This window comes from Montipora capricornis, chromosome 14 (assembly GCF_036669925.1).
Source record: "Montipora capricornis isolate CH-2021 chromosome 14, ASM3666992v2, whole genome shotgun sequence".
In the NCBI taxonomy this organism is placed as follows: Eukaryota; Metazoa; Cnidaria; class Anthozoa; order Scleractinia; family Acroporidae; genus Montipora; species Montipora capricornis.
The window spans coordinates 4,208,353-4,235,852 of NC_090896.1; the positions used below are offsets into that span (position 1 = coordinate 4,208,353).

A 27,500-nucleotide genomic window follows, 5' to 3' on the forward strand; every position below is an offset into this window, starting at 1 on the left:
TACTACTACCACTACTACTGCTGCTGCTGCTACTACTACTACTACTGCTACTGCTGCTGCTGCTGCTACCACTACTACTACTATTACTACTACTACTACTACTACTACTACTACTACTACTACTACTACTACTACTACTACCACTACTACTACTACTGCTGCTGCTGCTACTACTACTACTACTGCTACTGCTGCTGCTGCTGCTACCACTACTACTACTACTACTACTACTACTACTACTACTACTACTACTACTACTACTACTACTACTACTACTACTACTACTACTTCTACCACCTCCGTTAATAACAGAGCGGTCTCGATGCTTTTCACAATACAGAATAAGATCAGAAATCACGAAAACAAAAATCTAGGATGCAATATACATGGCTAAGAAACATAAAGAAACAAAGCAAATTTCAAATGTTTGAAATACAATTCAGTAAGGCAAACAAGTTTTCGACATCTTGTAAAAACTATGACAGATATATATTGAAAAAGATATACATTTAAAAATAAACTAAGCACCATTTCAGAGAATATCTTGAAGGGTGATGGGTATGCATTAATGAAGTTTGATCGCTCCTCAAGTTAACGTAAAAGTAAAATGATTGTCTGCTTAGTCGGTCGTACAAAAATCTTGTCTATGTGTTCATTGGTCATACCTTTCGTATTTGACTCGATTCCACTCCACAAAGCACTCTCGTTCCACTGTTGTTTCCACGTGACAACACCACGAGCGAATTGCTCAGTCTGTTAAACCCTGAAACTAAGCGAAAATGCAGTGCTCTCCAGAGAACACTTACGATGGAAAACGCGAACTTTGACCCTTACTTGCATTTTGTTTCTTGTTTTTGTTAACAGCTTGCGCGCAATGGTTGCACTTGATCCCTTGCATAATTGTGCGCAACATTCATGACAATCGAGTTTTTTTCTGATACATCTTATTCAGCATTCCCTGACTCCCGAGGGCAAAACCCTGCGGGGAAAAAGATCGCATTTCTTTTACTTTTAATTACGTTAATGTTGTTTTCACCTTTGTAACAGCTAACGATAAAAGCTCAAGACCTTGGAAGTTCGTCATTATCGAGCGAGAAGACTATAACCATTGCTTTGACCAATGTTGATGACAACACGCCAATCTTCAACGAGGTAAGTGTTTAGGGAATACAAGAAGACAAAAAATATCACAGAAATCCCGAGGGCGGTGTGTTTCAAAACAGATGAATGAAATTGGCCACTTTCAAAAATACCATACTCTTAACTTTGTTTTCCCTCCACAATTTTGCTTTAGCATTGTTTCCAGCTTCTCTTGAGACTTACAGTGGTCCCAAGAGAAAATATAAACAATGCTTATGCACAATTTTGAAGGGAAAACAGAGAGTATTATGATATTTTTGAAAGTGGCGATACAGAGAAATGGAGAATGGAATTGGATGGCGTAAAAATTTCCAAGTCTTCGCCCCTTCCCGGTTAGGAAAATGAACGACTCGTATTTAGGAATAGGTCAGCAAAAGATAAAGTGTAATTTCTCCAATGTGGTTTTGTGACATGATCATTACTTTGAAGCTATACATGATACAGGCTAAGGTGGTAATAGAAGTCAATTTTGTTTTGTTAGCGACAAGTGAAGTTATCAGTCGGTGAAAATCGTCCTGCTGGAGCCGTAGTAGGGTCAATAGCAGCCTATGATGCAGATCAAGCGGGTCCTATATTTTACTACATTCAAGGTAATTAGTTCTCTATTTGCTTGTCTTGCTGTACCTTTTTCTTATATGACCTGTTTATGTGTATGTTTGTTCACAGTGTTGTCTGTTTGGATTACTGTATGTCTCTCGTTCCATCTGTCGCCTTATTAACCAGCTGTCTTTCTGAATGACTGGCTTTCAAAACGTCTTTGTACCCGTCTGGCTGCTGTACGGTCCATTTCTCTTTCCAACTATTTGTCGGTCTCCCATCTGCGTGGATGTCTGATTAGCTTTTTACAGTTCTTTTAATTTTTCAATACCACTGCCTGGCAGGCTATTTGTCTATATTTGTCTGGCTGTCTGTAAGCATGCCTGTCTGTCTATCCAGTTTGACGGAACATTTCTCTGTCTTGTCTGTTAGCCAGTAATTCTGTCTGTCTTTCTGTCTATTAAACTTTGTTACTTCGTCAGTATTAATGCTACTGTCTGTCTGTCTGTCTATCTCTGCCAGTCATTCAGTCATTTGATCAAGGACAATTCGTAAATCTGTCCGTTACTCTTTATGTATTCAATATGCATGTCTGTGCGTCTGCGTGACTCCCAGCCAGTCGTTCCGGTAGTGAGTCGATCATTCGGTCATAAACACTCCGTGAATCTGCCAATCAGTAAGTCTGTCTGCCTATTTGTTTGCTTCCCTGTTCTTTGTAGTACTTATCGCGTTTTACTGTATGGTTACTCCTGAGGAACTCACTTTTTTTTTTCTGTTTGTACGTTGGCTTTGCAGTTGGAAATATTGGAAATATTTTCCTCTTGAATGAGACCTCAGGGATTCTAATTACAGCTCGTGAAGTGGTAGGTATTTATCAATAACTTGTTATTCTTAATAAGTGTTTTTACGTACAACCGATTTGTAAATAATGTTTGATTGCTTGTAAAGAGGCGCATTAATCTTATCGTGTTCTCATCAATCATTTTGGTTACTGGTGCTTGTACATGACGCGCTTGGTTAACACCAGAAACCCATAAGAGTTGAAACGTGTAACGGCCCCTTGTGTGCTGGGAAACAAGCTTCTGAATATTCAATTTGCTAAGTACCATATTTGGAACAACAAGAGCGAGGGGTTTCCAAATATGGTACTTAGCACTGAAACATTCAACCAATCAGTTCTCACTGAATATTCGGAAGCTGTGAACGCGCGTTACGCGTTTCAACCCTTATGGGTTTCTGTTAACACTTATGAGAATTCTTCATATAATCCTTGAAAATTACTGAGAACATATATCGTGTCTATGCTTATCACTCCCTTGTAGTTAATCTCCCATCAATAAGCAAGTTACACTTGTGAATGTTGATCTTGTTGACTTTGCTTTCCTCGTAAAGCTGAGTAATTCATACTGGCGCAGTTCGGTTCTTGGCACGGCTACCCCATCTGTAAGATGTCTGTCGCAGGTTCAATAAAGAATGATGTCCAAAATACACCGTTGTTTACTTTTTCCATGAAGCGCGACTGGAAAGTGTAGAATACCGGCGTTTTGCGATTGAAAATGTTTTTTCTTAGAAACGGGATTATCTGACCAAAGTTCATGCACTTAAATGTTTCAACCTTTGACAAAACCATATACAGCCCGCAAAATCAAAGAATTTTTTTCTCTCAGATTTTAATTAAATGCTATATTTTTCGTTCACTCTTACAGGATAGAGAGGACAGCCCAGCGTTCTTTCTGTACATCAAATCCTCAAACGTAAAGGTCTGTTAGGATTTCTAATTGCAATTTCAAGTCAATTTTTGCCAGGCACTCTTTTTTGCCGATTATAGAGCATGCGCATATGACGTCACGGGTACCAAACTATTCCTCTAGGACTTTGAACTTTTTTAATGCAAACATTGTTTTGGTTTTGCTTTAAACATGACGTCTGCCGGATCACGTGAGTGAATAAGCTTTATTGGTTGATTGTAGCTAGATCCAGTTTCCCTTCAGGCAAGGAGCAAAAGAGCTATCCAGGATGCAGCTTTAAATGGAACGAGCACGACGCAAGCCCCTCTGCCAGGTATTACCGTAGCTGTGCAACTTAGCGCTGGTTATTTCAACGGTGTATGAGTCAAGCCTTCATTTTCACCATTCATCTCCCATCCAGAACTTTTAATAACGTAAATCCCCTATTGAACCCCCCCTCCTCTCAAATAAGGCCCCCCTGTCTAATAAGAACCCCTTTCAGAGGCAGGAGGGAGAAAGTTATTACGCTCCCACCCTCCCCCCCTCCCCTCTTTCTCTCTCTTAAGCAACCCTCCCACCTTATTCTTCATACCAAAATCAATAAATGATAGACTGTATTAATTAATTGCGACGGTAGCACTTTACGTGGACGAATCCGGTATGGTTTATTCACGTGCCTGAAGTTCGGATTTGGTTCCTGCAAGTGAATAAAAATGTTGCAAATAACTTGTACAACTCTTGTTATATCACTCAAAACTCCATGTCAGACAGTCATTGCCCGGGTCCAAAACACTAAGTAGGGAACCGTAACTCTAGTCTGTTTCTTTCTTCTTTTTTTTGCTACCGGTGATTCGTTTCGCTAAATTAAAGAAGCCCCCCTCCCCCCCCAAACATTCTTGAAATAAATAAGCTCCCCGGAGGGCTTAATTGAGGATTTACGGTAAGTGATTTTCTTGAAGTAGAAAAGTGTTTCTTTTAATCAAGAGAATACATGTTATAACTACTAAGTGAAGTACGAACGCTAGAATTGATACTCGCACCAGGATCCCATGAGTTGGAGCTTGCCTCTCCCGTACCTTTCTATTTTTAGAACGCCATACACACACTGTTCAGAAGAAAGTTATTGTGACACGAAGACATAAAACAACAAAAAGACGCCCATAACCCAGAAGTGTCCATCTCTGTCATTTGGCCTTGGCCCATCGTCAGTTTATTGTATTATCTAAGTTTAGAATTAACAGGTCCCGCCAAATTGTGGCCAATCAGATTGGGGTCTGATGACTACAACCCTTCTGATTGGCTTGCAATCAAGAAGCCGCAGGAGGGATTGCTCGTGCTTAATGCTAAATCGTGCATCGTGAGTGCAAGGAACACAATACCTTCACGTTTATTTCCCGCAAAAATCTAGAATTAGCCGTGCTAAAAATAGATAATACTGACAAGTGATGGGCCGCGCATTCCATCGCAGATCGAGGCTTCTGGGCTATGGACTTGTGACTCTACTATCGGCTAGTTCGGCGAACCGGTCATCATTCGAAAGCATGCCTTTAAACTAAATATTCTTCTGCTCTGCTCAATATTAAAGCTTACAATTTACAGCTCGAGTGATAACTTAACACCCTCTGCTAAATTCTGATAGGCGATGTTTTTTTTCTTTTCGACTCTATTGCCCTCCTTATGCCATGTGGGACCGACACCGCGGCAAAATGAGTGCGCATGCTCCGCTTCGAACACATTTGATTCATTTGATTCGAGCTTTTGAGCTCTTTGTTTTTGAGTTTATTCGGCGGTGAAGGAAAAGTTCTATTGGACCTTTTGATGATCAAGATCTCACGCTCAACAGGGACTCGACAGAAAAACTAAACAGTAGTTCCGAGTTGTTTCCAACGAGAAAGTCAAAAGAGGTAAGCTTATTTTAGGCATGAAATATTTATTTGTTTATGTCGTTTCCATGGAAGTTATCTTTGCCAAACCATGTTTGCTCGTGTTTCGGTCACACCGTTGAAGACCTAAAAGTTGTAAATTTTAAACTGATAACATTTTTCGTTTACTGTTTTTCGCCTAAGGGCAATTCCTCTAAAAACGCGGAGGGTTTTGACAAAACAGAAGTTTTAACCTCTGACATGTGATACGAGAGCCATGGATTTTTCTGTGACCTGGTTCTCCACAGCAAGAGCAATGGTTTGTATGCTAGATGGTGATGCTCTTTCTTTTCCAGCTCTGTGTTGCTTTGCAGGACACACCAGGTTGTGGTATGATTAAATTTAATTGATCTCTAGATTTCTGATGATTTCATTGTCCCAGTCATCTGACCTGAAGAAATCTTGTGGAAAGTGTTGATATCTGGCTGGCTGTTATTTTGACTGTCATTACTTTCAAGATGTGAGCAACTGTTTTTATCTGCATTGTTAGACAAAACTTCTTATTAAGGGAGTCAGTTAAGTTGTTTAGTTTTTTTATAAAGGGATCTTTACAAATAGGGCACAGATTTCCATGTTTTTTTCAAGTATCTTAAGTGACATCTATGCATGAAAATGACCAAGTGATAATAATATTATTGTTTTACTTTGATCAGTTTCCTGTTGTTTCTTAAACATGTCATTTATTCTTATTCTAGTGCTTAAGTCTAAAACTCTTCCTGGAGTGTGTGTGCTGATCTGGTCAAACCATGCATGGCAAGCAACATTCCAGATTGTTTTCAGAGATTGTGATGAGGATTTCAGCGTTGAATATTTTATTGGTTTTGTGATGAAAAAAGCCAGGGTTGTTATTTATCTCTCATTTTTTCCTGCATGAGATCCTGCATGATGACAACAGTATTACTGCAAATTAAACATCACAGATGTGAGCATGTCAGTGATTAATACAAGATGGTTTCCAAACAGCTCTTCAAAATTGTCTAGAAAAGGGACGATAATTATTTACTTGCCACACCTTCTAAGTCAATGTTTGAACAAGCAAATATAATTTGGTTTTTTAATTCAAGTCAACTGTCTTACTTTCATTAATACAGCTGTATGTTATTCTAGTCTTTCTCTTGCTGAGCATGGGTTTGGATATTAACTTCTGAGAATGCTCCTACTTGTAATAGTCTTAATAATGAATATATGGTACTTACAACAATAAAATTAGAGAGATATTTGAGTTACTGTACATTGTGTTTTGTGGTAACACATACCATAGTAGTTGTTGTTGTTGAAAAGGAATCAGATAGATTCATTGTGGGTCCAGATAGAGCCATTGTGGGTCTATCATTGGGTAGTGAAACTGGATCATTTGTGCATAATAAAATGTTAGAGTATGAAGCAGAATGCCTCTAGTCTTGCTGGATGTATGATTACATTCCTCTCTCAGTATCTTTACACACAGTGCAAAATTTAGGCTGGATTTTTGCTGGTGCAATTCATGCAAAAGTGAAATCAGTATTTTCCAAACACATGCAGGTGAATAGTTTCTTATTTCATTATCATGATTCTCATGTCTCCCCACCCTCATCCCAGCAAGGCTCTACAAGGTGATCGACAAAGCTGGAGAAAAAAATTACAGTTACCAGCCAGCTGCAGGAAAAATACTGGAAAAATATTTTCAACGATGGACCACTACCAAACTCCAAGTAAAAGGGAAACATCAAGTAGCATTGGAGTCAAATTTATACTTAGTTTCAAAATTTTTTTGCGATCCTCTCTTAAAATTAAGACTTGTTTTCTTTATTTTATTGCCTCGCTCTTGTAAAAGTAACTATTGTTGTAAAATATGAGAATGGAGGGCAGGTAAGTGACTTATCCAAGTTGCCGAATGAGTGGGATGCGGGCATGAAAAGAACTTAAGCTTATTTCTCACTTTCAAATGATTCCAATGAAACAAACAGACGATTTCCTCATTCAACAGGAGCAACATAAGCCATCTTTGCAGAAGGAATTGTCATTCTGCCCTTGCAAAGATGTTTACCCGTCGTTTTCCTTCTCAGTGCACAGTTTTCTCCCCAGAGGTTTACCAACGCAGAGACCATCGCGACTAATAACATTACGAACTTCGTCCTTTTGCTCTAGCGCTCGAATGCAAGGTAAAATTCTCCTGGTTTGAACTATAGTTTTTTGGTTTGAAAAGACACACGGAAGATTAGTCTTTCAGGAAGCTCTCTTCAAAATTTAAACCTTATCAAAGTAGTGTTGTCCTTATCATCGCAAAATGAAAACAAACACAGAGAATTTAAATTGCCGCCATTTTGCCGCGCTGTTGTTCCTATTGCAAATTTAATTGGTACCAGTCCCTCGCGCGTGGAAACGATTCGCGCGTGGCTCAAGCCTGCGCACTCATTTTGCCGAGGTGTCTGTGGGACCCTATTATAGTTAACGCATGCGCACATATTCTTTGTCATAATTTTCACCGTGATGTGCGCTGAAATTCTTCGATTCCCTCAAAACTAGATGATCCCAGTGTACAGTTAGTGATCGTGGAGATAACTGATGAAAACGATAATGGTCCATATTTCACCAAACGACTCTACACAGGAGGTGAGCTTTCAAGCAATGCATGCGTTTTACACATTAAGGTGGTTTTTCTCTGGGGAAGGAATGTACAGTGGTGCCTCGGAGAGTTACCGTAAGATATTCTAGTCAGCGATCATAACAACAGAGGCTTATCGTGTATCATTTATATGGCGCATTTTCTTTTGGGATGTACTCAAATATGCGTTACAACTCTGAGTGAGAAGCAAAATATATATTTTTTAACATGCCTGATAACCCCAATTGCCGGCAAGAGTTCTAGAGTTGGGTTCGTTACTTTCAATAACAAGTGTTTGCCAATTTTCAGAACGGGTTTAAAAAAGGAAAATCCGCCTAAAAGTCCAGGGAAAAAATCTACTCTCTTCGGCCTTCTAAGATAAGGATGTGTTCTCCTAAATCAAAAATTAAGTAATTTTATTTACCGGCCGGCTTTGTTCCGTTTGTTCTTCTGATTCGCTGTTTTGATTTCTCAGACTTCCTTTTGTGATGAAGTATGTGTTTCTCTTTGCAGGAGTCTCCGAGGATGCGAAACATGGAAGTGACATCCTTCAAGTTGCTGTAAGTATCTTCACTGCGTTTTTACTAGTCATTTAATTGAACAGATTTTTTGTAAGAAGATTTATGTGATGTTTACATCCCGAGCCCATCGCCTGGAGCTCAAAACCCACGTCTTTTTATTGGTCTTCGTTTGTTCCAACCACTCACAAAATGAACAGTTTCTACTTGGCCTAAGAGCTTTGTTGGTAGAGTACTGCAACGGCATCACAGAGGTCATTGCTTCAAATTGCATGCAAGCTTGAATTTTTCTGGATTTCCTTTCGTACTTTCGTTACTCCTTAACGCCCGGGACGACAGTTTCAACATTTGCTTCAACATCTGTTCGGTTCGATTTTGTTGAATGATGTTGAACGATGATGACTGCTGGGTTAACGTTCAGCAAACGATTTCAACGCATCATCAACATTTGATTCAAAAAAGCTTCACGAGAGGCCTTGTATTCAGTCCCAGGCTGTAGCTGAAGTTGTTACTATGGATACGGACATGGATACGGACATGGATACGTCATTGAGAGACCGGTCTTCAACTTCATTCAACATTCGCAAAAACAAAAGAAATGTTGAATGATTGTTGAAGCAAAGTTTAAGCGCTTTTAAACTCATTCAACTTCGATTCAGCATGTTTCAACACGGTGGAAAGAAGGGAACAAACGGTTCAACCTCGCTGTTCAACAAAGTCGAATGGATGTTGAAGCAAATGTTGAAACTGTACATGTTTGCCCAGGCCTTATTTACGTGACTTTTTCTAACTGCGATGATCTAATATGTTAAAATGCATCTTTTCGAAGTTTAAACATAAAAATCATTATGCTTTTCGGTCAGGAGTCGTTCGCTCCTAGCTATAGAGGTTTCTTGCGATATTTACAACTACTTGGATGCGAAGCTAATAGATTCAAGTGACGTCATTTAAGAACTGCGATACCAATAATCAATTTATTCAACTGTAAACTGGTTTTTGACGAAGGACCAGTTCTCTCCTAAGTAAGGAAAGTACAAATCAACTTGAATCAAATCCCATCTTAGTTTTTAATGAGAGCGGAAAAGTAAAGTGCGCAGAGGAACACTTCAGCTCCGTGTCGAAGAAAAGAAGAGAACCAACAAACTTAACAAGTACAGCAAATAGATTACAGTAACTATTTAGCATCGTGCTTTCTTGACACGGCAAACTTCTTTTTGTGAAATAAGTTACCCGATATCTGTAGAAAACAGGCAAGAAAATTAATTTAACGAGCTTAAGGTGATTCCTCGGTATTGCACTGCGCATTCTCTATTGCGCGTATGGTGTGTCAATATTTGTAAATTGGTCAAATTTGCAATTTAAGACGCGTTTACACGACACAGGTAAAATGGTACGGGTCCGATAAAAATTGGAACGGTTCCAATCATTTTTGTAAAGAAACAGTGAACTTTTATCCGTTCCGCTGCAGGACCATAGGCGCCGATGCCTCTGTCCTGTAAACGCGCCTTTACTTTGCAACTATGGCGTAAGTTGATCATGCATGCTGAAACAGGTGTCAAAACACGTGAGAGAAGAAAAATGTTTAAGAAATTCATCGGAAGGAAAAAAAATATAGCTAAAAACGTACACAAACCACTTACCCAGGGATATAAATTATGATCTTGAAAACAACGAATCGACAAACGCTTTGAGTCGACGTCGTTTTAAGTTGAGTGATTTTTCCATAAACTATGTAAGACAGTGGACAGTGTTCCATATGCTCTAGACTTTTTACCTATCACTCTCGTTTAGCTACCGCAAAATGTACCCTGAGCCGATGAAATAACGCGCGTGATTAGTATCAGTACAGGCCACCAATGGGGTAAGATTGACCCATTATATCTCTTAAGCAAGCACGGTGACTTATATTTTTTATTCTCAAAACAGGGATTAGTAGGGAACATTCAGGGAAAGTTTTAAGAAAATCGTTCGACAACTTTTTTTTTTCCGAGGAATCACCTTAAATATAACAAACTTGTTTGATTTTTTGGATATCTCAAATTTCAACGAGACGTTTTGCCGTTTGTCGTAAACTCGATGATAAATCTTTCTCACATGTGGCGTCGAATCCGGGAATCGATCCCGGATCGATTGGCCTTTACATTGGTGAAGGCCAAGTGCTTTCTCCACTGCGGCAACCTTGCTTTCCGCCACAATTGTTTGCATCATTGTTTTTTTTCTTTTAACCGAAAGAGTATTCCTTCGCGTTGATTTCAAACTCCATCCTTGTTTTACAAGGCAAAGGATGCTGATGAGGGAAACAACAGCCGAATTGCATACGAGCTACTCAATAGCAAGGATGTCGGAGAATTCACCATCGACCGTGAAACGGGCTGGATAAGGGCTAAGGCATCTTACGCTGGGAAGTTTGGCAGAGAGTTTATCGTTGACGTCATCGCTAAGGACCGCTTTGGAGTGGAACCATATTTCAACGACACCGCTGAAGTTAAGGTAAGATGCAATTTGCTTGTTCAGACTTTTTAAATGGAAAGAAAACGCTCTCCAATCCCTCTCCTTTCCTTTAAATCTCCCTATCATACGACATCCGATACATTTGTGAGGTATCGATCTTGCCACGTGGCGGCTAATGAACAGGGCAAAATAGAAAAGGACATAAATATACAATGTCCTTCCATAGCGATAATTAATAGTAGCAGAGTGACTCCACATGATGTAAAGAAGAAAGAGAAGCAACTTATAGCAACTCAGTGCCTATGTCATGAAGCTGTACTTAAATACATACATTTTCAGAAAGGTTACTGCGTGTCTTGTTGTTGGCAAATACACCGCACGTCAATAAAGTATTCAGTTCTTTTTTTTTTTTTCGTCGTAGCACCGTGTTGAAGGAAACCTCCACCCCTACTAAATGACGAGAAAACATCACATGCCATCACTTTTAGTGAGACTTAAAGCGTTTGAGATGACGGCTTTGACCGCATATGTTATCCCTGGCCCAATTTTCTGAAGGTTTCTTTTTTTAGCGTTTTATGATTGTGGATAGATCCAAAGATGTGTAAACACCAGCGTGGACGAAAATAGTTTGCATCGTTTTCGTCGAACCAGCTGGATGGGAGTCATTGAGTGTTACCAATCATGCCCAAACTCATTTTAGGATGAGTTCACCATTTCACTTCTCTGATTGGCCTTAGAATCTCAGCGAAACGAGAACGCGAACGTTCTCGAACGTTCTTAGCCAAAAGCGAACGCTATTTCTCGCGTTCTTTTACCGCTGCATGAGCAATATATTTTGTCTTCTGATTTCTAGTTCAATTCTGTCGTTGTAACCTGGTATCATAAAGTTTCAGTCATTACTGAGGTTTTCCAATTTGTTGCAATGTAAGATCCTTTGTTTTCTTTGTTCTGTAGATCTACGTACTGACTGATATTGAAAGAGCTGTCATCATTTCGGGGAGATCACCAGAATTCATTCGTGAAAATCAAGATCAGCTAAAACAGTAAGAAGATAACCTTCTGGTATAAACAGCGCACATTCATAAATGGTGATCAATAAATAGCTGTTTTTAATTTGTTGGTTCTCAGCGACGTTGTATAGCCATCGTTAGCACCAAAGAAAGTCATATTAATGATCGCCTTAAAGCAACACCCGTTGTTCTAATTGATACCTTTACTCAAGAACAGAGTTTGTACCGGTTGTGCAAACCCTGGAAGGTCAAAGGTTTCCAATACTGTAAAATCCAGGTCTGGAAATCCTCGAAAATAAGGCGACGACACGAAAAATCCTGGAAAATCAGATCTATGCTAAAACAAAACACTGTTATTTTCTCTATTTTTATAGCAACCTCCAACCTCCAATTCATTGCTTGTTCCTTTTTTTGTTAGCTTCAAAGCTATTCTATACCCATCTTTCTGTGGACACTACTGCTTCATTGTAACGAATTTATACTTGAAAGGTAGAAGTGATCGCCACTGACACTTATCTGGACAAATATTTAAGGAAAAGTTTCTTACAGACACTTACAGATACTTGTTCGGCTCATGTGTTCCCGGCCTTTCAGGAGAACACACGAGCCCATCACGTTGACCTGCTCCCAACTTAGTGACGGGCTACATAGCTCAGCCGGTAGAGCATTGCATCAGCATCGCAGAGGTCATGAGTTCGATTCCCATTGAAGACCCCTAACTTTTTCATAGGTCTATAGAGCGGTTTTCAAATGAGTGTCGTAAAACCAAAACCATCGTAATTACTTTAACCAATCAAGAAGGACGGAGACAATAAACCAATAAACCAATTAAACCAATTAAAACTCGAAGTAATTACACGTAGCCGACACAAAAGGCGGGAAAATGTGCACGCGCGAGCCACAATTGGTTTTGGTTTCACTTCTGATTGGTTGAAAAAGTGGCGCGAAAACTTTGAACCAATCACTGAGTGAAGAAGATGCAAAACCAAAGTAATTCGCTAATTACTTTCGACACTCAATTGAAAACCACTCAAAGGGACAATTGCTTAAATTGTCCTTACAAGTGCGACGATAACTTCTACGTACCTTTCGTCTAGAACCCGCAGTTTAAATTTATATATATATATTCATAAATTTGTTTTTGGTGGTAAGAAATTTAAATATCTTGCCTTTTCACTTCCTTATTCAATTTTTCATCTATTAATTCAGGAGTTTTTTTTAAGATCTAAATTTTAATTAATTATCTTTTTTAAATTTTTTTTATTCATGCAGAATTTTGGAGAATATCACTGGTTTTATTATTAACATTGATGATATAAATTACTACAAAGACGAAGATGGCAAATATGATTATGCCAGGTAAATGAAAAATATCCAATACTTAGCAACTCACTGAGCACCATTTAAACGTGCCGGTGAACGAAGTGATAAAGCGAACTGGCTTGTTTAGAGCCGGATACGTTTTCTGTGAAACAAATGTTTGAGTCAAATTCGTCCAGTTGTGAAAATGAATCGCGTCTTCCAAAGTCTTATTATCTCAAAACACAACAGTGAGGTCCTCTTAGGGGTTTTAGGAAACAAAGGAACTTGGCTTACAAGTATTTGAACTTGGGAAAGGGGAACAGCGACAAAATATCTTAGGGAACAATGAAACATAAACCATTTTGGGGATCGAAAAGCTGAGAACACGTTTGCAGGTAAATTCGGGAACAAGAAAACAGAAACGAATTTTTAAAGGGAACAACCATCCCCCTCCCCCCCCCCCCTAATTCTCAGAGGGCTTCAACAGTGAGTGAATTGCTGTCACAGTTAACTCTTAACATTAAGGGAGGAGAGGGTGGATGCGAGCAATTTTAAGCCATTGTACCTGCCACCTAACCTGCTTCATGCGTGATTCTTATTTTACACCTGTGCATCGAAGACATTGATTGCACGAATACAGGATAATTTTTTTTTTCACAATCCCGGACTACTTGTTATGTAACCACAACCTCAAAAATATCTGAATTGTGCGCAATAGTTCACTGAACCCCTAGGTTGTAGTTCAGGTTGGCGTGGGATATGGTGAGGCGATAAGGGGATAAAGTAGTTAGTAGTTTCTATTTTCTTTTTGCCTCTCTTTCCCCATCTCGAGCTCCCCCTCTCGATAACGTCTATTTCTCACCCCCCCCCTAGATTGTCATTTTCTTCCTCTCTGTGCATCGCGACCTCGTTCCCAGGTCCCTCTCTCTTCCTCCCTCAAGAAGAGAGAGAGCCCTGGGAACGAGGTTTTCTGCATCGACAATAGCGACGAGCGCCTTCAGTGAAACCAGGTTAGACACGAATTAGAATTTGTCTAATCTCCTGTTTTTCTTCATTTGTTATATTTCAGGACCGCAGTGCTGTTTCATGCAGTTGATCCTCAAACAAATAAAGTGGTCGACAAAGATATTGTTATAGAGTAAGTACGATGGTTGGATTTTGTAAAATTCCGTTCTTCTCTCTTGATTCCAATCATGGTTTGAACCGGTACAGCTTGTGTAAGAAATGTCTTTTAGTAGTTTGGGACGTTGTCAGTTTGTGTTAAGATTAAAGAGCGTTTTCGTGGGATGCTGACAGTTGGCGTCTCTTTAGTGGCAAGAATTGATGCCATTGGTCGACAAAACTGTTTCTTCTAAGGGGTCACCTATCCTAATAGTACCCCCGACCAACAGGGTTTAACTTTTGTTACCAGCGCAACCGCCCGGCTAATTACCATATGCGCATGTGCGGCTCTGAGTAAAGCGAGAGTGTAATTTTAGACGTGGATTATTGTGACGAAAGTCTGGGTCTCTTCCTAAGATGAGGGCACAAAGAGCTTAGTTTTTTTCTGGCTTTTAGAGAACTCTCGCGTTGTAAAGTACTTTTTGTTACGGATTCAGTCCGAGGAAACAATCTGTTACGCGCTCGGTCGTGACTCTTTGCATTGCTTTCACGACGTCTCTTCAGTATTGCGGCTGTATTTAATATTTAATTTGCCCTGTGTAATTCCTTTATTTTAAAATCTACTTTAAATTGCTTCCTCAGCAAAATAGATAACAACTATGACAAGCATTTGAAATTCTTCCAAGAATGGAAAATAAAACAAGTCCAGGTTAGTCTCTTTGCTTTAATTTGTTTAAATTCTAGCTGCTGAAAAACCTTACCAAGGGAACTATATGACATTGAAACGTCGCGAAAACGTGAAACAGCAAACAGCTCCTGTTTGTTGTAACAGCATGAAAATTCTCTTCTTCTAACTTGTCTCTCTTCTTGTAAAACAAAAACCAAAGTAATTACTTCGACCAATCACAGCAGGTGCAAACAGTACAATGAACCAATCCAAATTCGTAGCAATTCCGTGCAACTTGCTCAAAGCGCGGGAAAAAGCGCGCGTGCAAGTCGCGATTTGGTTTAATTTTCCTTTTCATTGGTTGATAAACTGGCGCGATATTTTTAACCTAGTCACTGATTTTTGGCCAAACAGTAATTTCAGTCCGCTGTTTGTTAATTGCCGTAAACTCTGAATCGGAACATAACTTAGCGCTATCGCAAGTATCTCGCGATTATTCCGTCTTGTTCATCTTGTACAATACGTGCGAACAATCTTGTAACTGGATTGGGACGAGCGGTTTTCATTTCAAAATGGAAAATGAATTGTTCGTTGTTATGCGATCACAATGTAGTCAAAAGCTAAAATTTGGTGATTTCGCGTTGTTGTTTTGCGTGGAGTGGTAAAGAAATGCACGGAAATTTGTGCCCCGCCTGCAGCTTGAATAAAAGAAAAGAAAGGAACTTTATTTAAGTGTATTTGGGTAAAAAATAAGGAAAACATCGTGTTAGATTTGATGGTAATTTAATTAAGCATTCTAACTTTCTTGTTCTCGTTACTAGCGTAATATAAGGAAAACATCGTGTTATGTTTAATGGTAATTTAATTAAGCAATCTATGTAGTTCATCAATCCATGTAAGCTTTTTCTCTTTCGTATTCTTATATGTAACTAGGGGGTCCAGGTCCTATAAGCCCCACGGTTTCTTCTGGGCTCCCTTGCCATGTGATAACTTCTTTTTATGTTGTTTTTTTTTTCCTTAATGTATTGTGGCTAAATAAACTGAACTGAACCGAACTGTCCAGTCGTTCTGTGCTGGAGCACTAGTTGGGGGCACTGTAAACTGAAATTAACAATTAACGCAAATCAAGTAGCCGTAGCCGACGTCGTTGCTGAAACGTAATCTCTCCACTGATGTTGACATCCTATATCAATTAATTTGAGCAAGAAAATAACAAGGTCAACGAAAACGCGCCACTTCAAAATATAGCTTTACGCTGTCATAAGAGTTTCGCGATATTCCATTTAATTGTTCACTTTTTTGTAATACAGCCCGGTGAACTGTCCAATCACTGCTTTGGTACGAACGCTTATAAAGTAAAGATAGAAAGCATTCGGTTCATTTTTGCGTGCTTATACGTTGTCGTCGAAAACCTGAAATATATAGAGGATATTACATGGCCGCGCGGAGATACGAAATTTCTCCTGGAGTGTTGAAAAATATTTCACGAGTGAGCGCAGTGATCGAGTGAAATATTTTTCAACACGAGAAGAGAAATTTCGTATCTCCAAGCGGCCATGTAATTTTCTATTTATTATGTAAACACCAATAAATTAGAAATACTAAATCATTCACGAAAGGCATCGAAAGGCGCGATTTTCAAGTGTAACCATAGCAACAGTGATCTTTTCACGTCTGAAAATAACATGTGATGACATCATGTTTTCGCGCGAAAGCTCACTTGGCATTTCATTGTTGTTTATATAATAAAACGTTTTTTTTTTTTTCACGTTCTTGTGCGCAATGCAGCTGACTGAGAAATTAACTAAAGTGCGTGCCGCACGTGCAGCAATGTTATTTTACTCCTTTTAACCAATAATATTCTTGTTTTGTGGTGTTGTCGTTTGCCGTTGCCATCGTTGTAGTCGTTGGCACATCTCCCTAATGTTGATGATAATGACGAGGATGACGATGGCGAGTTTTTACGATCGATTACGATTTTTACCAGGGATGAACCTAAAAATGTCATCTTAAGGACGGTGCCCACTATCATTATTGCGCATACGTTCTGCGCATCTCGAGATACTCGGATTTCCTATTGGCGGTGCTTATTAATACAGGGATATTAATGCGCGGTTCAAACTTTGTGGAGAAAGCAGAACTTAGCAAGTGCTCTTGGTATCCAAAAGGAAAATTGGGGATAACCACGCAATTATCAGAGATAATTAAGCTTCAAGTTGACAAACGGAACGCCATACATTGCTTTGTATTTAAAAGCTTTTTACAAATATTGTTGATTAATTATCTTTAAAAAATGTGTGGTTACCTCCAATGCTTTTCCCGCGTCTTCAGTAAACCGCACAAAAATACCTTTGAATTAGTAGGCACCGTCCTTAACATGTCAATATCCTATAATGTCATCATCAACAGAAACGAGAGACAACTTGTTTTAGTCTTAACTATATTGCAAGTATACAGGACCTTATGAAATCATATTTAATATCTCAACAGCCTCACGTCGCAGAAAAAAGATCAGCTGAATTTCCAATTGTGCTATATGTAGTTATCGGCCTAGGTATTCTTCTTTTCTTCGTCATCTTAATATTCTGTTGCGTGGTTTGTCAGCTCAGGAAAAGGTAAGCAAGCCACTTTCACCAAAGACTGTTGTGAGGCTAAACGGGAAGATTATTCAATACTTGCGCTATGAAAGGTCAAACGTCTCTTAAACCTTCAACACAAGCTTGGTGAATCTTAAATTAGGTAGAAATACTAAGAAAAAATAAGGATAAACAAAAAGAGCAACAGCATTAACACGAATAAAAAAAGCTGCGAAGTGACAACACAAATTAGTATGTAGCTCACATAAAAACGCAACTACAAGCAAGGTGATCTGGTGACGTAATTCGGAGGACTGGGGAGAAAAATTGTAATGCCGTATGCCACAACCGCGCGCGGCCTTTAATGTTATTTTTGAATTCAGCATGGCAGAGGCGAGGTTAGATCTCGGCGGTTTCCACTTGAAAGTTCATTCAGTAACAGGAAATGAGGGAGACGCGGAATGATCTGTTGCGTTTTGGCGATGGAAATACTGCAGGGAGTTTACAAACAACACCTAAGGGCGCGCGCGGTTGTGGGATACGGTGTCAAAATTTTTCTTCCCAGTCCTCCAATTTACGTCACCAGATCACCTGGAAAGCAACGTAGGTTAGAGAGTACCCGGCGTTGTGATCTGACCTTGTAAAGCGCAGACTATCAATTGGAGCTCTGCTCTGCTATGTCAGTCTTTAAAGCAAGCTAAACATGTGACATTTGCATGTTGGCCAACTCAAGGCACCTCATTTGTCTGTGGAAACTATAGTGACGGTAATTTGTCTTTCACCTTTAACGCTTTTTTCAACCCGTTCCAAAAATTACTTCTTATTTGCGACGGTGATGTAAAAACTGAGAATACTAAAAAGTGTCTGTCTTTTGCATTAATCATCATGTCATTTTTCTTTTTGTTCATTTTTGTAAAGACAAGAGAGAAAACTCAGAGCAGCCACTGCGGCAAGTTATGGAGGTAAATGCTTGATAAAATAAATAAAATAGTTATAGCGATTCTAGTATTCTAGTATTTTCCATTCATACCTTTTTAAATTCCTTCCTTTCTTCCTCCCTCCCTTCCTTCCTTCCTTCCTTCCTTCCTTCCAACCTACCAACATCACTCCCTCTCTTCTTTCCTCCTTTTCTTCCTTCCTTCCTCCCTCCATCCCTCCCTCCATCTATTCCTTCCTTCCTTCCTCCCTTTCTTCTTTCCTTCCTTTCTTTCTCCCTCCCTCCCCCTTCCTTCCTTACTTCCTTCCTTCCATCCTTCCTTTCTTCTTTCCTTCCTTTCTCTCTCCCTCCCTCCTTCCTTCCTTACTTCTTTCCTTCCTTTGTCCCTTTCTTCTTTCCTTCCTTTCTTTCTCCCTCCCTCCCTCCTTCCTTCGTTACTTCCTTCCTTCCTTCGTCCCTTTCTTCTTTCCTTCCTTTCTTTCTCCCTCCTTCCCCCCCCCTTCCTTCCTTACTTTCTCCCTCCCTTTCTTCTTTCCTTCCTTTTTTTCTCCCTCCCCCCTCCCTTCTTTCCTCACTTCCTTACTTCCTTCCTTCCTTTCTTCTTTCCTTCCTTTCTTTCTCCCTCCCTCCCCCACTTCCTTCCTTACTTCCTTCCTCCCTTTCTTATTTCCTTCCTTTCTTTCTCCCTCCCTCCCCCACTTCCTTCCTTACTTCCTTCCTCCCTTTCTTCTTTCCTTCCTTTCTTTCTCCCTCCCTCCCCCACTTCCTTCCTTACTTCCTTCCTCCCTTTCTTCTTTCCTTCCTTTCTTTCTCCCTCCCTCCCCCCTTCCTTTTCTACTTCCTTCCTTCCTTCCTCCCTTTCTTCTTACCTTCCTTTCTCTCTTCCTCCCTCCCCCATTCCTTCCTTATTTCCTTCCTTCCATCCTCCCTTTCTTCTTTCCTTCCTTTCTCTCTCCCTCCCTCCTTCCTTTTTTCCTTACTTCCTTCCTTCCTCCCTTTCTTCTTTCCTTCCTTTCTTTCTCCCTCCCTCCCCCCTTCCTTCCTTACTTTCTTCCTTCATCCCTTCCTCCCTGCCGCCATCCCTTCCTCCATCCTTCCATTTCTTCATTCATTCATTCACTCATTAAATAAATTTATTTATTACACGTTTTGTAAATGCGCGCAAACACAACTGACAAAGCTAAGGTAAATGAAAGAGCAATCTAAAGCAACAATACATCTGATATTCCGCATTTTAGGTTCTCGGTCAGCAAATTCAAATTCAAACGGAACACTAACATCCCTTCGTACGACAAATATGAATATTTATGAAGGGTAAGTCATTGATTAATCTTTGAAGACAATACTATTTTTAAACTGGTGCAATGCCCAAGGTAACATTAAAGCCAAATTAAACTTGGCAACTTATAGACAAATCACGGGCGGGAATCGGTTTTCGCTACCGGATGCTCTGAGGAGGGAGGGAGAAGTTTTTGAGACATTTGTAACAGCGAGGTTTTGTGGATGGTTGATGGAATTCTCTTGTTTTTTTTTTTCTCTTCATTCTGTGACGTTTGTGGTGCGGTTTCTCGATCGATTTCATGCGCACGAAAGTTGCCTGTGGTCACAACAGATTCAGGGTAGCCACGTTCTTTGAAAAACTGACACATTCTGTGCACTCAGGGGCCACTCAGCCTGAGAAATTGAGAGAATGGAATGGCATTTTTGTCGCCCAATCATTCCGAAATATTCTTCATGTGTTAATTTTTATTTTATTTTAGATCAAACCCTATCTGGGTTGATCCATATCACAACTGGGGCTTGAGGACAGATGAAGAAGATACAGCTAAGTAAGGACACTTTGGAAATATTTTTTTGTAATTCTTGCCTCATTTTCTAATCGAACAGCGAAGGAACTAATTGATCTTAAGGTGCCTTGTATAATAAGATATCCCTAAGGATTTTCGCCATTGCGCAGAGAAGCCTGAAAAATGCAGGACTTCAATGGTGTTTGAACCTGTGATCTCGCGATGCTGGTGCGACGCTTTAACCAACTGAGCTATGAATCGAAGCCACTGACGTTGGGAGCTGGAATGATTCATTGATTGATTCATTCATAACGGGAACACTTGAATCCACAAATGACCAGTTCCCAACGTCAGTCAAGGTCACGGGTTCAAACCCCTTTGAAGTCCTGAATTTTTCAGGCTTCTCTACTCAGTTGCTAAAATTGCGTTCATAACTGCGAGGATCATAACTTCACTTGATTCACTTTTTCAGCATATACGCAACTCCACAATCTTTGACTTAACACCAAGTTATAAACGTAATAATATAATGTTGTTGGTTTTTTTTAAATTTAATTAATGTTGTATATCCCCGCAAACCCGCCTGTGCAAACTGTAAAAGACGCAGGCCTTAAATAATATCCTGATTGATTCGTGGTGTGCAAAGCAGTGTTGACCGAATTTCGCTACTTGATCTTTTAAGGCCGACTTCCCTTGCAGGACTGTCGTTGGTGAATTATGTTTCGAGCGTTATCTTCCGAATTCAACATTCCACGAAATTGGCTACGGATATAGCGAAAAACTTGGATTATCATGCCAACATCATGTTTCCATTTCACAAAATTCTGCTACAAATCTCGAAGTTTGTTTGATACTTTTCTTTAAACAAATGATCGTCATACAGCTAGGCTCTCCGTTGAGTAATTCAGATAAATTTTGCAGTCAAAAGATAAAAGAACACCTCTCGAAATTAGATCTAAACCAAATCTTCTCTAGCAAACAGCGCTGTAAAGCAAATGGCACCGCTGACACTTTTTAAACTTGTGAATTCTTGTTCTACTCACAGTGAGCCCTCACCATTTTATGGAGGCACATTTCACATGGCTACCCAGGATGCTCATGGGGAGTTATATGAGGCACAGGTATGAATTAGCACCCACGCCTCCTCGACCATTTCACTCTACTGCTGGTACGCTTCTTCGTTCTCTCTTTCTTTCCATCTCTTTTGTTCTCTTTTCATGTGCTTAGGGGCAACAGCACGACTCGGGGTCCAGACTGATAATAGACTCTTCTCCAAAATGGCGGCAACGGGTTTGAATGAGTTAAAATTGAACTGAATAAAAAGCCGATGCCAGAAATAGAAAGAGCACCTTTACTTTAGTATCCCTGCAAAGTTTCAGCGTATTAGGTGTTATATCAGCTGAGAAAATGTAAGTTAAAAAATGAAAAATTTACAGGCTTTTGAACGACTGGGGGTATACGTTATACCCCCAGTCAAACACCTAATACGCTGAAACTTTGCAGGGTTACTAAAGTAAAGGTGTTCTATCTAGTGCTGGTAGAGAGGTTTTAAAATGAGTGTCGTAAAACCAAAACCAAAGTAATTACTTTGGCCAATCAAAAAGGACGGAGACAATCCAGTAAACCAATCAAAATTCGAAGTAATTACATGTAGCCGAAACAAAGCGCGGGAAAATGTGCACGCGCGAGCTACGATTGGTTTTGGTTCCACTTCTGATTGATTAAAAAAGTGGCGCGGTAACTTTGAACCAATCGCTGAGTGAAGTAATGCAAAGTAATTATCTAATTACTTTCGACACTCAATTGAAAACCATTCTATACGTTTTTAATTTTAACTTATTTGAATTTTCGGCCGCCATTTTGGAGAAGGGTCTACTGGCTTGTGATTTCTAACGTTCTGTCAAAAGGCGTCCCTTTACCACCGGATAGTTTAATTTAGTCCCTTATTAAATCATTCTGGAACCCATAGTTGTGAACCAACCCCTTGGCTTTCTGTTCTCTATAATCAGACATAAAATCTCTGATAAAATACTTATATTTTTCACTTTCGAGCCGATCATCTATTATAGCACTCCCACATGTGCAATATCTGTTTCGTGTTCGTTGTTATAATGGATCATTTAAGGCTATTCATAATATGTCACCTAGCTATATAAGTAACCTAGTGTCTATTAAGTCGTGTTCTGCTTATTCTCTCCGATCAAATTCTTCATTAATTTTGGACCGTCCCAAAGGGCGTATACTCTCTACATTGGGAGCTCGTTCTTTCTATGCTGCCGCCCCCACACTGTGGAACAGCCTCCCAGCAAATATTCGGGATATTACATCACTTAGTATTTTTAAGAAGAATCTGAAGACATACCTTTTTAGTCTAGCTTACCACAAGTAATTCTTAGCAGTGGCATTTGGGGGCTTGGGGGTGGTCAACTGTGCATTTTTCGTTTCGGGTTTTATTTTTTTTAATAGATTCTTGTAAAGCGCTTTTGATCATTTATCATGTTAAAAGGCGCTATATTAAGTGGAAATTATTATTATTTTATTATTATCACGAAACCACGGAACCCTCCCAAATGTATTGTCCAACAACATCCCTCGTTGTTGTGTCTAAGGGTGCTTTCCATTTGACAGTACTGACCGGACAGACCCGGCATTTGGAAGGACTGACTCTACAACGCATTCAAATTAACACACTTCGAGGATGATTAAACTCCACCAGAAGAATTCAAGGGATTATAATGCATGCCAAGTGTCCCTTCAAATTGTAGCATTTTCTTCGCAGCAAACTGATATATCTGGCCGGCCAGTTCTGAAAAAAGGGAAGCGCCCTAAGTACTTGTAGCCTCTTTCGCTGGTGATCTTTGTCAGTGACGTGGTTCGTTATTGCGTTATCGTCATCAGCGTCGCAAGCATAGACATAAGAAACATAGCCGTGCTTAGTGGAGTCTTCATAATTGGTTCTATTGTTCAAGTAAAAGACGCAAATTGAAAAGTTTATGTGCCACACCACTGAAAATCTTCCGTTAAAATTTGTGTGTCAGTGGGTGAACGACTGTCAGCCTGGTTGCCGAGTTTCTGCGACCGAGAACTCGGGAACCGGGATGGAATTTACATAATTCCAACCCAGTAAACATCTACGCGTGCGTAGTTATGTAGTTCATCGACAACAACAACGAGTTTTATTCACATTTCACTTTGTAATTACAACTTAGTTTCATGCGGTAATTTTAGTGTAATGGACAGTTACATGCATGTAATTTATAAGAGAAAGAACTTAAAATACAGTACAGTAAGGAAATGCCTAGCATCTCAATAAACCGTTAGGTTTCCGAGTTAGCCACTAGTCTCGTATTGTTTCGGTTATCCTTTGGCTGATGTTCTCCATATGAATATACTACAATTTTCATCCGAATAATCAGACCCCAACTAGGTCAACTTTTCAGCACTTATGAAGAGGCTCTAAGCCGTGTTTAGAGACTAAAGTGAGAGTCATTATGTGTCATTGGACACTTCATACATTTGAAGCATTTAGTATGTCTCTTGATCTTTTTAATCTCTAGTCTATTGAAGTGTATGCTCATATTTTAACCGCGGGCATTCGTAATTCAGAATGGAGAACCTACAGTTTTTGAGTTAGCTCTTTCAAAATGGTTTTGACGCTGACTTAATTGTTTTTTGTGTGGCTGAAAAATCCAAAACTTTCCCAGGCGTCGCCAAATTGGATTTTGCGATGTATTACGTTTGCCTTTGTTTTAAAGCAGGCTTTTAAGAATACACCTTGCTTTCCATAGAGGTGACCTTAAAAGAGTGTCTTAAAATCTTAATGTAGTTGTTTACATCGTTAGTATTAATGCTCTAGTGAGCATTGGTGGATACTTAACACAAATGCTTGTCTGGATGTTAAGGGAGGATCTTGAAAACGCATAAGTTCGGATGGAATCAAATGTATTTCCATCATCCATTTTTAATTGCAGGAATTTTCGACCGACAAACCCGACGACGACAGTTTTACCGAAGATAAAACTCGAGCAGGCGGTTCGGCAAGTCGGAAAAGTTCAACCACGCCCGCCCCCCCTGAGGCGTACGAGTCGTCTCCAAGAACAGGGAGGCATGTTTATGACAGCTTAGGAAAATACATTGTCACTTCCATATGATTAATAAAAAACAGGATATCATATTTGCACGACATATACTTGTTTATGCTAAAGGAATATCAGCAATAATATGGCGCAAAGCGAGAACGAGTGAACGTAACATTACTCCGGTGGTTACAGTAGTTTTAAGACAAGAACATCCTGGTATTACAAGTAACCTTTTTGCAGTTCATCGTTGCGGGGCCTTAAGGCCCGTGCAGACGAAACCAACTAGTTGGCACAATATCGATTCATTGTTGTTACATGCATAATTTCACCCATCTAGACACCAAACGAAAAGGTTAGTTTGCGGTGGATTGCTCAATATCAGGGTGACTGGTAAACCTGTGCCACGATATTAGAGAGATCTCGTATCGCGTTTAGAGGAAACGTAAGGCTGAAATTTGGGTTTTCGAAAAATCAAATTAATTTTAACTTATTTGTTTTCGCTCAATTCCGGTAGGTTAGCGTAAACGCGTTTGCAAAGGGAATACATGCACTTTTTCAGTAACCTTCACCAAATCGTTTTACACTTCTGTACGAAGCGTGGCAGAGACAAGTACAGTTTTGGCGATGCCTTTGTAATTTCTATCTTCTTTCATAAAAACCATACACAAACGTGTGCTTTCACAGTTCTTGCCAATTCAAGCATCTTCTTCGACAGTATTTTGCTGGAAAATACGAATGTTGCGCAAGTCCAATCAATTTTTTCCGCAACTGTTGACCGACTGAGATCGCTTTTTTAAAATAACTCTCCTTCTAAAGTTTCTCTGCCAGTCTCCGGAATACCAAGTCTTTTTCGTAAAAATATTTAAATTGGTAACAGTCTCAAATGTCGACCTCGGGCTTGCTTTCAGGAAAAGATAAAGACAGAATTAAATGAAACTCGATGATATCCAAGCATATTAACGACTGCACAGCATTTAAAACAAGTGCCTGACAGTCAAAATTTAACCGTGACTGTCTAAAAATGAAATGCCAAGTTCAGTGCACTTCAACCATTTGAAACGTTTTTCACTTTTGAATAATATTGTAAGTCTTCCTATTCATTTTTACGAATTTTCGTCTGCCTTTCAAAGTAGGTTTAATTAACATTTTTACATAGATATTTTTTTTCTTAATACAAGCAGTTTAGAATATATCAGATTTATAAGGGAGCTTGAGCGGCGGTAGACAAAAGCCATAACTGCAGAAACTAACAGTTTCCGTAAGCAAAAACATTCACTATGACATGAACGGTTTGCATTTCGGTAAGTAACTTTCTTTGTCATTTCCTCCTCAAGGACGACGTGAGATGGTCAAATTTAAGGTAAAAGTAGATCACATAAAGATCGATTTCAATCTTTTGTTGAACTTCCATGCCTTGCAGTTGAATAGCGTGGTAGGTGCTGAACAACTTTGCACTCCGAAAAACTTGGAATCATCGATTACTAAACGCAAAGTACGTTGCATTTTCACATGACGTTCTTTTGGTGGCTGTTTTCGCTTTGACTACGCTCCACATTCTCCGCCAGCCGTGCTGGCATGGTATGTTTAACTGAGAGATGCCTTGAATGTATATTTATAATTATTTAAATTGTTGAATATATGAGCAGGCACCCTGACTGAGTAAAAAAAAAACTGAAAGAACAATAAAAAAAATAATCGAATAAACACAATTTCGGTTGTCTTGTCTTTCTCTTTTCGGCTTCAAAATTTGCTTCAACCTAGAGTGAATTCACTCTTGGTTCATGGACTACGCCGATGGACTACCCTAAAATGGACTAGCTCTAAAAAATACTATTTCGAATGAGTGCTATTGAAAGAAGTGAATTGAATATAAGCACTGTACGTACGTACATTGAACGTCCCTGGTATATTTTCGTCTGCACGGCCACATGCTACTATATCCAGGAATTGCACCGGTCTCATTTCACTCACATGGTGTATTATCAGCTATCACAACAATTATCGAAAGCTAACCTTTTTTAGGATAGGTGCTTAGACTAAAATACTCTTGATCAACGCCATTTAAAATGGGTGTTTAGGCTTAAGCACTATTTGAGAGTACCCCAATAGGCCATTTTACAGTTGTTTACGCAGCGACCTAGCCTACGAATGGCTGCGAGGCTGTAATGCTAATTAGTCCATATTAACATTACAAAAGCATGAAGGTTTGTATCAAAACAGGGTCACCGGCGGCCTCGCTTCCATATTTAGGCCAGGTAACTTACTAGCTACAACTGTAAAATGGTCTATTGACTGGGGATCAGTGTTTTGTCCACTACCTTCAACATCTGTTCGATTTTGTTGAACGGCATTGAGCGATGTTGACTGCTGGGCTGGGAAAACGGTTTTAACGTCGATTCAACTTCGATTCAACGTTTTTCAACAAGGTTGAAAGGGAGGGTGATTGCAGACGATTTCAACATCGCTGTTCGACACAATCAAACCGAGTCAACGGTTGTTGAAGCAAATGATAAAGCCGGTTGCCAGGCCGATATAAGAACACTATAACCTCAAGTTACAGGGCGAAAAAATCCAAAAAAAATTGTTTGGTGCGGTTGCATGCAGAGTGAATAAAAAACAAAAGATTCACATTTGTGTGCTAACGTTGTTATTCAGAGTACCGCAAAAAAAAAAAAAAAAAAAAAAAAGATCTAAAATACGTGTCGCCCGAGCATCACGCTTATTTTTCCACTTTAAACCACTAATATTACTGTTTTCGTCGACATCGTCATCAGATCTTTAAGCTCCGAGAAAGTCTGCGGGTCGCTAATACCAGCCTCAAGTTTAGCTTTTTGCTGTGTCTTCCAGATATCCTCCCATGGCTTGGGCAGAAAGAGAGGGAAGTCGGTCTTTCACCGACAGATGTCTCTTGTTTGCAGCTTCTTTTTTTAAATTAATAAAGGTTGCAGAGAAGTAGGCTGATTCAATTTTTCTCGACAAATAGTCACAATGATCCAGATGATCAGCCCACACCTGCCATCATTCCTTGTTTGTTTATTATTAATTGTTATTTTTATGTATTTACTTTTTGGGACTGGTGCTGCACTGTGAAGCATAGTGAAACACTGAAGGACCCAGTGTGCCCTTCGAGGGCTTGTCACCTTAAGCCATTCTCCACAGCAA

The 27,500-nt window shown here is 39.6% G+C and overlaps 1 protein-coding gene and 1 long non-coding RNA gene across 3 annotated transcripts in view; both read left to right on the plus strand.

Moving 5' to 3' along the window:
• Window positions 1–24,433, plus strand: part of LOC138032817 (cadherin-23-like) — an 83,551-nt gene extending 59,118 nt beyond the window's left edge. For both annotated transcript variants that reach the window (XM_068880540.1, XM_068880539.1), the window contains exons 39-56: window positions 1,048–1,152; window positions 1,622–1,730; window positions 2,473–2,540; window positions 3,384–3,437; window positions 3,648–3,738; window positions 7,832–7,918; window positions 8,424–8,470; window positions 10,706–10,918; window positions 11,834–11,922; window positions 13,162–13,248; window positions 14,261–14,329; window positions 14,935–15,001; window positions 17,450–17,574; window positions 18,454–18,497; window positions 19,711–19,786; window positions 20,233–20,301; window positions 21,305–21,380; window positions 24,231–24,433. In XM_068880540.1, coding sequence (XP_068736641.1) covers window positions 1,048–1,152; window positions 1,622–1,730; window positions 2,473–2,540; window positions 3,384–3,437; window positions 3,648–3,738; window positions 7,832–7,918; window positions 8,424–8,470; window positions 10,706–10,918; window positions 11,834–11,922; window positions 13,162–13,248; window positions 14,261–14,329; window positions 14,935–15,001; window positions 17,450–17,574; window positions 18,454–18,497; window positions 19,711–19,786; window positions 20,233–20,301; window positions 21,305–21,380; window positions 24,231–24,410 — 1,656 coding nt within the window. In that variant the 3' untranslated portion in view covers window positions 24,411–24,433. The remainder of the gene's footprint in view (window positions 1–1,047; window positions 1,153–1,621; window positions 1,731–2,472; window positions 2,541–3,383; window positions 3,438–3,647; window positions 3,739–7,831; window positions 7,919–8,423; window positions 8,471–10,705; window positions 10,919–11,833; window positions 11,923–13,161; window positions 13,249–14,260; window positions 14,330–14,934; window positions 15,002–17,449; window positions 17,575–18,453; window positions 18,498–19,710; window positions 19,787–20,232; window positions 20,302–21,304; window positions 21,381–24,230) is intronic.
• On the plus strand, window positions 5,116–6,555 carry LOC138032820 (uncharacterized). Its single transcript, XR_011128471.1, has 3 exons — window positions 5,116–5,308; window positions 5,471–5,585; window positions 6,022–6,555. It is a non-coding gene; the product is annotated as an uncharacterized lncRNA (long non-coding RNA).
• Window positions 24,434–27,500: the final 3,067 nt, after the last annotated feature.